Source organism: Linepithema humile, chromosome 1 (assembly GCF_040581485.1).
Source record: "Linepithema humile isolate Giens D197 chromosome 1, Lhum_UNIL_v1.0, whole genome shotgun sequence".
NCBI lineage: Eukaryota > Metazoa > Arthropoda > Insecta > Hymenoptera > Formicidae > Linepithema > Linepithema humile.
The window spans coordinates 46,535,573-46,548,059 of NC_090128.1; the positions used below are offsets into that span (position 1 = coordinate 46,535,573).

Below are 12,487 nucleotides of genomic sequence, written 5' to 3' on the forward strand. Positions count from 1 at the left end.
ACACACATTCGCATATTACCGAATAAATTTAATTTTAAAGAAACATATAATTTGCATTCAATAAGTTCAATAGGTCAACAATATGCTATACCAGTCGATCGCGATCTACCGATCGATCGCGATCTACCGATCAATCGACGTGTTTTTTTATCACATTTTGATTCTCACTTTATTTAATTTTATTATAAAATTTATGTTTCTAATTTTAATATTTATTTTGTTCATATTCATTTGTTTCTATTTTGACACTTAGTTTGTCTCTACTGATATATTTAATAAACGTTAAAATTACATTCTAATTTTATATTTTTGCTCCGTACCTGAGTAGATCGCGAGATCTCTCTATTAAAAAAAGTAGCTCGCATATACAAAAAGACAGCACTGTGTTATACGATATTAATACAATAATATATAATTATATTGCAAAAGAAAACAAATAAAATTTGATTACATAAATTACTATAAATTGACCTTTTTGAAAAGTTACTTTCTATATCTTTGCTATATCACATACTTTTTAATATCAAAGAAAGACATCAATATTTAGTTTAGATATTATTGATTTAGAATCTTTTTAATAATGCAAACTTGCTATAAGTGTGATAGATAACATGAGTAACAAAGGACTCGCTGTAAATAAATCAAGTAATCGCGTAACAACACAATTTAATAACTCGAACGAATACTTCTTGGCTTGCACAAACACTGCTTTGGAGGGGCCAGATCTTCGGGCATGCGTACAACGCGTTCAAACGGATCATATCAGCCAGCTGCAAACGTCCAGACAGTTTACACTCGTTTGAGAGGAAATGTTGCCAATACAAGAAGAACGCAAGTTCATCTAAGTCGACTCGAGAACAAGATCAATACACAGCATCAAGGTGTTGATACAGTTTTTAAATCAATCATTATCGTATAGTTACAACGTTATAAACTACTAGCATATAACCTTAACCTCGCTGGAGAAAGGAAAGGATACAACCTAGCTCGTATGTAGCTCCACGACGCCATTATTGATTTCAGATTGGAGAAATGTAGAGCGGCATTGTGAATGGAGAGTCGCAGCATAAACCATATTATTAATTTGACAAGAAAAAATTAATATTATTGCTTAAAAAAGTGTTGGGAAGATAAATAAAACAGTTCATTAAACTGGAATTAAATATTTCGATACTTTTGATACCTCAGTGTGTGTGCAATTCAAACATAAAGAAAAAACTAATTGTGAAACAGGACAAACATACATCTAAGTATCGACATACAAGTTATCGACAGTGCTTTGAGTGATAAGAATATAAAATTAAAATTGTGTAAAATATAACATTTATTTTGAAACACAGGATAGTAAATAAACATTTGATGAATACGATCAAAGATCAAAGATAATTCAATTATCGTCAAAAATGGATTATCCGCGTGATTTCATCAAGGAGTTTATTCTACTGTACCGCAAAAACCGCTGCTTATGGAATCAAAAATCGATATTTTACAGAAACATAGATCATCGAGAACGTGCCTATCAAAATCTGGTAAAGAAATTGAAAGAGGTAGATGCGAGGGCGGATCGTAAAATGGTCACCCGCAAGATCAACATCTTAAGAACGTCCTTTAGACGAGAGTACAAAAAGATCTGTTCTTTGCAATCAGAAAAATATATATCTTCTCTGTGGTACTATGATCTTATGAAATTCTTGGCAGAGCAAAACGAACAGCAAATCGATGACCAAGACCAGATACAGTTACACCAAGATATCAACAATAAAGTAAACGCGTCAGCGACAAAATTCAAAACAAATAATGAAATAAACGGAACAGTCACGGAAGCCGAAACAAACAAAGAAATAGTACGTTTATTTATCTTAATACTGATTCTAATGATGTAAATGTAGATTTCACAATTTCAAAATCTCATATTTTTATAAGATAATTATAAATAAGATTCTCGAAAAACTTTTTTCGTACGCTATTAAATTGTCTCAGACTAAGCAAAATGGATCAAATTAAATGAGATTTATTTTATATAAATTTTACAAAAAAATATCGATTAATTAATTTCAGCCAATTGAGTGTACCATCGAGAAAATCGAGCCATTGTCACTTCCTCCTTCGCCGAGCTCTCTGATGATGGACCTACCGACAGAATTGGAAACAAATCTACAGAGAAAGACGAACTGTAGTTTGGACAACGAATCCGTAATGACAGCCACGCCGAAGAATGAAATATTGCAAGGAACCGATTCAGATATGTTTCAGAGCTTCGGAAATTATGTGGCGGCGAAGCTGAGGAATTCCATGTCGCAACAGAGCATCTTCGCTGAAAAGCTCATCGCCGATGTATTGCAAAAGGCCGCACTTGGCACGCTCAATGAGAATACATGCCTGAACGATACATTACAATATGTGATGACCGAATAACTTCGATCTTTATATTATTTTACTATTTTATAGAAAATACAATATATTACATTATTATTTAAAAATTATTATTTCGAAAATTAAATCTCGATACTTTTATTAACAGTTATACAATATATAGTTATATAGTTAGTAACAGTTATATAAACTTTTATATAAATTTATATATTTTATATTTGTATCATGATATTAAATGTCAAGAAAATATTATTTTTTACTCAAAGGCTTTCTTTTCGCATTGGAAAGTAACTCAGCATGATTTTTCGACAACAATTTTATATTGTCATCACAGATTCAAAAGTCATCGCGAACTAAATCGTTAGCGTATCTCGTTCACCGGGGAACTCTGATCCTCGTTCGCTCTTGTGCGGAATTCAACTAGACATCCTGAAAATTCCAGCGATCGCAGATATTCATCGAGACGAAGAGACACACGCGCGGGGAGAATTCCGCGGCGAAGACGTGATGTTGGCCCGATTAATCGAAGCCGCGAAGCGACAGATGGGACAGATATTACCCGCGGGACATTTGGCCAGGGAGAGGCAGGTGCGTTTCTCTAATTTTACGTCGCGTTGAGCACGCGCGCGAAGCCATGAATAATGCAGTCGCGCATTATCGCGACGCGGGAGAAATATCTTCTCGCGCGAAAGCTGCAAAGTGCCACTCGGCGAGAATCGAAGATCGATATGCAAGTATGTCTAAATAATTACATACACGTATCGCGGAACGTAAAGTATAGGATTGGGCCTGTCGTAAAGCGGGTAAAGCAGCTGCTTCGGGTCTAACTTTCATACCTGTCTCTTTCTTCTCATTATTTACTTGTATTTATCGACTTGTTATGTCATAAATAAAAACCAAAGTACAAAGAGTAACACCTTGTTTTACTTTAAGGCTAAGTTTTTTTAATTATAGCACATTCTAATTTGATACTATTGATTATTTTCAAAATTCTAATATGAACGCAAGTTTAATATATAAATACAAAGTCGAAGAGCAGCAGCATTAATTTACTTTGCGAAATAGTCCGTCTTGTGTTCGAATCTTCATAATAAAAATCTTAAAATAAGAAGAATATACTATGAAATTAAGCCGTACAATTAGCTTGCGGATCCATTCAAATTAGCATATTCTGATCCGGGAAGGAATCATTTCAAGTGACAGCTGCTCCTTCATCACACCTTTTAGTCGAATATTAAAATGCTCGAGTGGACATGTAATGAATACCCTTACTCGAGAATATTATATACCCGATAAAATCTGAGTTTCGACGAGGCATAGCCGGCTCTCATTTTTGTTTGTTCCACGTAATACTTCTGCACGGTAGCAGATTAATCTGCGCTATTTAAACGACTCGCATACTAATGTGTTAATTAAGTCTGTTAGATCGATTCTACATTCGAGCTTAACTTTTGCGCAAAAATTTTAAGAATCTAAAATTGGAAAAATAGTAAGAATTAATATGTGAATTTGTATATTAACTTTTTTTATATATAAAAACATTTAAACAATTTTTACCTAGCAAAAACTCGAGAAAAAACATCTGGCAAGCAATATGTAAAAATTTAATAAAAATGCTTAAAAAATTAAGGGAAAATTTATATTCGATATATCGTCAGATAAATAATTTGAGCAAAAGCAGTTTCAATTCGCACGTGTATTCATCGATCTTCGTACTATAAAAAGTGCTTGTTACGTAATCCGAGCACGATGCTCGAATGCGAATTATCACAATAATTCTTCGATATTGGAATAAGTAAATTCGTATCAACTCCTTATTGAGTATGCGGTTTTATGTACGAGATCGTTTATAAGTATACACGTGTGCGAGGATATACCGCGATATCAACTAAACTTTCATATAATTAGTTAATTAACCTCCTAAACACATCGCTTTTAAGCTAACGCTAAATTATGCGCTATTTGCGATCTACAATATTGAGAAAATAAACATATGAATTACTGCCGCGATAATATTCAACGAATGAAATTACGAACAATGTAAAGAATCTATACTGCCAAACAAACTTCCGTGAATTACTACAAATTTTCCTATACGTAAACATCTCAACTTACCTACATATTGTGTTCTCTCGATCATAATATACATAGTCGAACTATTTCACATTGGAAATCACAGATGATAAATGCTATCGAACCTATTTGCGTTGTCTGCGAGAACGAATGGGGCGGAAGAGAATTATTTCAATGCAAGCGCAGTAAACGCATATTCATAGAAATTCGTTCATTCCTACGAAAGTAAATTCTACAGTCGGTAAAGAACGACTGCGATTATATGAATTGAATATCTCTTGTAAATTTGCAAAAAAGATTCAAGCAAGAATGTCATCGAAAATTCGGTTGCAACATCTCTCATCAAAATACGTGCAAGTTTTCTCATTGTATCTTCTTGAAAAATTTCTATATTAGTTTAAGCGAAGAATATAAGATCGGAAATGAGTAGCTTATTTTTTAAATAACTTTGTTTTATTCGCGAAAACTTTCAAATTTTCTTCTCAAATTTAATTTAAAGTTTAACTATGCGCATATTAAAAATATTTTAATAAAAATTTGTAATAAATTATTATACTTTAGATTTTTACAAAAAAATGTTCTATTTATAATTGATTTTATGATAAAACGATAATACCAAGATGAAAAATCTAGTACCAAGAATAAATATATTGAAGGAGGTATACTAGCCTGCACTGCTCCGAAATACCACACATATTTGCATTGCGCAAATAATTCTTTCAGTTGTCAATAATAAAGATTTTTTTTAAATCCAAATTTTACCTCCGATCACCGACAATATCGGTTTTTCCGTAATTTAACAATTCTTAGGCAAATCTAATCGAGAATTCGCGTGGGATATCACGATAGTAATCACCTCCTCTTCAAGTCTACCTACTTCGTTATCATCGTGGGGCGAACAATGTACTATTACTTCTCTCATTGTATTACCATACGATCGTTAATATTAATGAATGTCGCTATTACGCTAACGCTAATTGCATTCTATAGTGACCGCATTTGGTACGGATGGGTAAATAATTGCAAATGAGATGTTAGTATCTCACGACGTAACTGAAATTCGCGTTTTATTTTGCTAATTAACTCAAACATGTGCTGAAATAAATCCTCAATTTTGTGGCTTAATATCGAGAAATAAGTATCGATCTATCTATAAATCCAATATCTACTTAAATTGTCAAACCATGTAATTATTGCTCACTTCGTGACATAGCATTATCTATAACATCGTAAATTATACATTGATATGCTAACAAAAATTGTACTTTATGTACTAATAACGATAAAAGTGGATTTTTAAAGTGCAAGTAACGCATAATTTATCAATTTTAGAACACGTTTTCCAATTTTTATACATTCGTATAAAATTGGATAAATATTTTATAAATATATATTAATAATCTTTGAAAATTCTAACGACGCCTAAGTACCTGTGCTTGCGACAGGCTCGAGATAGACGTATCTCGAGAAGGATACTTTCACTTCTAGGTCGCGACGACGACAGCGTAGGCACCAGCGCGAATTGGTGTATGTATTCTCGAGGACATCGAAGTTTCGCACATCGTAAGATCACCGGCGCCAACGTCGGCTGGTATCTCCGCTGAATAAGGTCAACCACGGTATCATGCTTCGATTAATGCCCCAGCCAGTCCCGAGGAATGCAAGGCTAGATTGTGCGGCCTGACCAAGATCGATCTATCTACACGTGATAGACACAATTATCGTTTATTTGTCACAGGCTACGTCGAATAGATTATTTAATCGACAGACACAGTGCGAGAATTATACTATCAATCTAACGATAAGAATCATGAGAATAAAGATTTTCTCATTTTGAATGGAGAAATTATTAATTTTAAAGAGTTTCCTAAATATCTGTTGTTAGTTCAATAAAAAACGAAAATTTGTAAATTATGATCTCGTTTTTGCATACAAGATAACCATGAAAACTCTATTAAGAAGCGAAATCGATTTATGCGTATCTAAAATGTTACATATAAAATCCATTGTCAGTTATAAAATACGTTCACGTAACGCCGTAAATTACGCGGCATGTACATGTTAATAATGTCACATAAATTGCATCGCTAAACACGTAAGAGAACTTGGTGTACAACGAGATAATTAAAAAAAAAAGAGAATGTACGAGAGAGAAAGAGAGAGAAGGAATGGCGAAACTCGTGTGACAAAGTAAGCGCCATAACTGTCGACCTTGGTTTTCGCCGTGGCGCCTAAAAGCAGATTAAGTTCTGAAAGTGCACTTACATAAGTCCTCAGTTGCATTCGCAAGAACGAATAAGATTCGCGCGTGAGCACACAGCGAGTCATTTGCGAAACCGTACGAAAAGTAACGGGATTTCGCGTACATGTGTTTGTAAAATTGAAGTTCCCAACTGGAAGCTTAATCTTGATCGATCGAGACACGCCGAGCTCTCAGAAGCGCACGCTAAGAGGTTAAATATGAAATATCAAGTCCATAAATAAGATGGGTGGGAGGGATCCACATGCAAGAGAGTCTCTCTTTCTCTCCTTCTCTCCGTTCTCATCTCTTTTTTCGCGAGTATCGTGCAATACTTTTTCGTAACCGTGTATGTATGCCGAGCTAAAAATACATGAGCTGGAAATGATAGGACAGGCTTCGATATGACGGCTTAACCCTTACTTTGCGGCGTGAACTCACTCGGAACGTGTTACACGTATGAATGAGTTTTGGAAGTAGGGATTTTCGAAAAAGAGGGATAAATTGAAGCAACCAGGAAATACATTGCAGAGATAAAAGTGGCGCTTAAAAAGCCGCATCGTAAACAATATGAATGAAATAAAAGGCCCTTGATTTATACAAGGTTCAACTGAAGTATGTTTTCACACTTGAAGTACATTTTTCCAAATTCTAGACTGTAGAACCAAGTTAGATTTAAAAGATTTATCGTAAATATAAAGTTCTATTTAAAACAATTCTTGTATCACACGCAAAATGTGTGATACACATCTCAAGTACATAAAAATAAAATTTTATCAATCTAGTCTCAGTATTTTAAATTATGTATATTTCGAATATACGTATAATCTCTGAGTGCAATTCAATAACGTCCTAATTTTTCTAACTAACAAACACGTTTTTAATTATGTATAAAATAAAAAAAAATTTAATTAATAAAAATTGATTTCTCAGGACGTGCAATTAGCACGACCGTTACATTAACTGGGTACATTTTCATTTTTTCTGTACATTATATAAACGACGTGACGACAACGTACGAGGTGTGGATTTCAACATGCATTCGCGTTGCATTGAGATAGTGAAACATTCCGGTTCAGTGGATCATTGATAGATCACAAGCACGCATGAAGTTACATCATTATTATCCATGTAATTATTAACCATAATAACAGTATTGAAAAAATTGTTTGACAAAAATACACGTAAATATTCGTGTGATATTATTGTAAGCATATGTGCGCCACAAATTTGCATTACCGTCGCTAATTATTATAGCATCACGATTTTCAAGCGAGATATGCCATTGGAAAAATTTTAATTGCACTGGATCAATCGTGTATATAAGACATATTATTACCGCCATAAAGCCAGTTAATTAATTGCAGCTGTCGAGAGCACGAATATTTTCGGAAACCTTTTAATGAACATTCGATGTAATGATGCAACTTATTATTGACGAATCCTTGAATTTATAATAGGTATTCTAGAATTTGTGATTTTAATTTTAATTTCGATTTAATGAAAAACTCGTTGACAAATTTGGAAAGATTTTTTCTTAACTCATCCACACATGCTGTAGTTTATTATATCTATTTAAATGTGTTTTTTAAATTTATTTTTAATATTTCTAATATAACTTATCAACGCAATGTATACAATATGGAATGTAACGCAATGTATAATAAATTATATACAAAATTTTTAACTACTGCGGCTGATGCTTCAATTTTTAAATATCAAGAAAATGGGAAATATATATTACTACTCTTTCTGTCTCGCTCTCTCTCTCTCTCTCTCTTTCTCTCAGTTGACAAATATCGATCACTTAATCGTCTCATAAAACATGCGTTTTCATATTGCTTATCATTGACGGAGTGCACTGAACCGCAATGCATGACTAGTCACTTTAAATAATGACCGTGTAACCGCGCATATGAAAACTGCGCGACGGAACAAGAAATCCAATCTTCTTATCGCGCGATCGCAGAAATCTTGTTTTGCACGGCGACGCGAGTTGATTAAGTTTTGCAGAGAATTGATTACAGATCGCTTACACATAATTTCACATCGCGTATCCTCTTACGAGAATATTTAATATATTTATTTTATCAAATACATCGCACACGCGTGATAATCTTTAAAATGCTTCAACATATTTAAAACATGTTACATTTTTTAACAAAATATTAAAAAATTTAACTTGATTTGTCTAATTTTATATCACAGACTTTATTTTGTCTGCTTTCAACTTTAATGTGACAATTGATAATATTCTCTTAAAAAATATCTCATTCTCTCAATATATCTATCGTATTCTCAATATATTTACTCACCAATTGAGATACATCGCCTGTTCCCTCATTCTTTCCTACTTCAATTTGCTGCTGGCTGCTCTTCCGTCCACATGTTCAAAATACTGACAGATTATAAACTCACACACTGACAAAGAGTAATCCATCTCGATGATACCGCCCGTTATTTCATGATATTTCCGGATACTCTGTATAATCACGCACTTCGCTTACGGGACGAACAAATGACACGAAATACGCGTTTATTCGACCGGTCACGTATAGAAATAGTTTATTATTCGAGCGCGCGATACACACACACACTTCTCACAGGTTAAAAAGTTCAAAATGTAATGACAAAACTAGCGGACGTAATCTGATGATTAAATAAGTGAAAATCATTTGTTTCAATAAATTGGTTAATGTGAACCTTGCTGGTATTTAATCTGATTCGCAATGCTCCTCTCCTGAACAAATAATGCGAAATAGACATGTAGTGAATACATTGTGTCTAAGGATGCCGCACCGAATGTACTTATACGATAGAGTTAGGTTATAGATATCGAAAATGCACTTGATTGTACTATCGCAATCTAGTAAGTACACTCAGACTATCACCCATTATTTGATTCATCACTCCCGATTCTCGTTCGCGCATATAATTCACTTTCGACGTACGAATGATGCAAGGAACACGAAGCCGACGTGATTCGATAGCAAACTGACGCGAACGGCGCGAGAATAACTAAAGTTGTCGTGTATTTCGACCGCGCAATGCCGTGTTCCCTCTCATTGGCTGCATAACCGCTTCCCGCATATTTTTATTTCAAAATTGCCAGCATATCAAAACTCGCTTATTTTGTGTTATTAAAATAATTAGAGAACCGATAGCGTACAAAATATGCGATACGATCGTGATTCTGTTTTCGAACGTTTCGACGTGAAACTGAAAGCAAAGTTAATGTCAACTGTTTGCAAAGTTCAATCGTCTATAAGGTTATGTAAAGAACGTGAGAGTTCAGCTGCGCGGCGTCTTGTTAAAATGATTAAATTGACAAGTCAGTAATGCGAAACGTCGTGATTTGACGACGAGCCGATGTCGGGCGACGCGAGAGATCACCAAGACTACCGAGAAATCGGGTTACGTACCACTGAACGTCTAAGTGTTCCCACCCCGTACATACAACTGCGGTACGCTTCGCTTCGGCTTGCCAACACACTGCGTCGCGAAAAACATTCGGCTATGATCGACGACACGACACTCCTCGAACGTTTGTTTTGTTTAATGTGCTCGATGGTGCTCGAGACTTTCTTTTTATACCACCAATGTTTTCATGATTATATTATCCAACTTCCACGAAATTATGTACTGCGCGTATTAACTCTGCGTTAGTTTAATGGAAATTTTATTCATAGTCTGGAGTTTGTCAGACTAATGCAGCTTAATTTTAGCCACGAAAGCAATATAAATACTGTACTCATTTATTATTAATATAAACATATTACACACTCTATGGTGCTAAATGGAGATTTAAAAAAGCAGATTTTTAAAACAGATAAACATATCACATTAAATAAAAATCTTAGAATACGAGCAAGTCTTGCAGTCCAAATTAATGTAAATTTAACAATTGATTTTATGAAATATGCAAACTAATCACGTTGGTATTATTATCGGCAGTTATTTTTAATCGCAATAAAAGTAATAACGTAAAGTAAGGCAAAATTCGTTACAATCGATTAAAAATTGCGCACTCGGTTCCGAAATAGATATTTTGTTGTGCAACGGATAAACACACTGCTTCCGAGAATCTCACTGACGACTGGCAAGTGCAGAGTTATACTTGTGAGTCACAAGTTGTGATTCTTTCCTTCTTACTTTCTCTTTTTCCTTTTACTTATTTCACCCATTGTTTTCACGATTATTCGCCTTTTCGGTCTTTAGATTGAGAATAATATTTGAACACGATTTTGCAAAAGATTTACTCTGAGAATTTTTTAAAGAACATCTCTATTTTAATAAAAATATTAATTGTAATTATATACCGAACAAAATTTAATTAAGATCATTTTTCTTGGTATATCACTATATCTCTAAATGTCTAAAAATTGTTTAAATTATTATTTTAATATTGCCCATCACATATTAAAATAATTAAAAAGTTACAATATATTGTTAAATATAATATTTTATAGAGAAAGAAAAAAAGAGAAAAAGAAATTAAAATAGCATCACTTATTTTTTTAAATAATTCCCTTTACTCTAAATTATAATTATATAATTATAAAATTTGTCGCATTCATATCAGAGAAAGTAATTTTCAAAAAATGTAAATTAATTAATACGTTTCTAAAACTGTCTGTGCTATCAAAAGGAGTCTTTTATTCAGTCATTTATTAAATGAAAAATCTATTTGCTCGATTTCACAGCAAATTAAAATAATTACAGCAAACATACCATTTTATTTGTAACTTTCTTTAAAAAAATTGACTTCAATTGCGTTCAATGCGCCTTACGCGGAATTTCACATTGCTAGCGACGAGTGAAACTAATCAGTGAAACTAATCATTTTCTCTGTGCTTAAGTGCTACTTTAATCTAATTAATTCTGAAAACAGTGGTGCTGCAAGAACATCAGCGGACTGATAAAGTTGACCATTCTCGTTAATATGCTAAGCTCTCCATTTCTTTTTTATCGTTCAGCATCTTGCAAATCTACTTTACTTTTTAATGTGTCTTATTGCCATCATCATAGACTAAATATATAGCCAAAGAAATATTTTTGCTTGTAAAACCAGAAACTCTGATCGGCTCCGGTGGAATGTATCGATAAGCCGTCGATGAATGAATCGCTCGTAAATTAAAGTTGATACGATGATTATTTATTAATGGACCGAACATAATAACTCGGCCGCACGCTGCATCGGTATCTTACGTCTCGTGTCTTTTACGCAACATTGCGAATAGATTAGGGTGTTTGCACAAGCGGTCAGGATTAGCAGAGAGTCTGAGATACTCGAAAGCACTCGGTGATAGTTGAATGAACGTTAAAGTTATTCTCGTCATAATATAAAACATAGTTATCGATCGCGATGTTTTTAAATAAAACACTTCTAATATTAGATTTCTTTTTAAACTTTTGTTTAAAATAAAAATTACTTTCGTCAAATTTGTCAACGAATTTACATTTAAGACACATCTCTAAAATAATCTCCGAATAATAATGCTGCGAAGAATTTGCAACGCTGATTACAATCGCAATTATTTTTATTTTGCTCTACATACACGATAGTTATGAGAACAAGTCTAACACGTAATCACTCGCGAGACAGGACACTGCCAAAAAATATAAATATAATGTAAGGCCGTTTTTTAGTGTTTGTTGCGATCGGCATGAATAACCGGAGTAATTACATGCACGAGAAATTGCATTAACCTCCTTGACCTATCGCGATCTTTTGACCTCTGGCAGATCGGCCAATCTGGATTATGCTTATTACTCCTGAACGTCATATAGTTTGTCGCAAAA

General features: G+C 33.7%; 2 protein-coding genes across 3 annotated transcripts in view; one reads left to right on the forward strand and one right to left on the reverse strand.

Annotated features, from left to right (window-relative positions):
• LOC105669582 (uncharacterized) overlaps positions 1–10,166 on the reverse strand; it is a 73,355-nt gene extending 63,189 nt beyond the window's left edge. The window contains exon 1 of the mRNA XM_012362623.2: positions 9,001–10,166. The gene's annotated coding sequence lies outside the window, so the exon portion shown is untranslated. The remainder of the gene's footprint in view (positions 1–9,000) is intronic.
• On the forward strand, positions 592–3,287 carry LOC105669583 (uncharacterized). Of its 2 annotated transcripts, XM_012362625.2 has the most exons (3): positions 592–881; positions 1,024–1,844; positions 2,059–3,287. In XM_012362625.2, exons 2-3 carry the CDS (start codon positions 1,404–1,406, stop codon positions 2,413–2,415), a joined length of 798 nt encoding a protein of 265 aa, XP_012218048.1. In that variant the 5' UTR covers positions 592–881; positions 1,024–1,403; the 3' UTR covers positions 2,416–3,287. The 2 variants fall into 2 exon arrangements, with proteins under 2 accessions (XP_012218048.1, XP_012218047.1); XM_012362624.2 differs by having other exon boundaries at positions 592–1,844.
• Positions 10,167–12,487: the final 2,321 nt, after the last annotated feature.

Bases quoted from the DNA above. Each gene is read 5' to 3' on its own strand.
- LOC105669583 (XM_012362624.2), top strand. From the start codon at position 1,404: ATGGATTATCCGCGTGATTTCATCAAGGAGTTTATTCTACTGTACCGC. The intron at 1,845-2,058 runs GTACGTTTATTT...AATTAATTTCAG, and splicing joins CCGAAACAAACAAAGAAATA to CCAATTGAGTGTACCATCGA.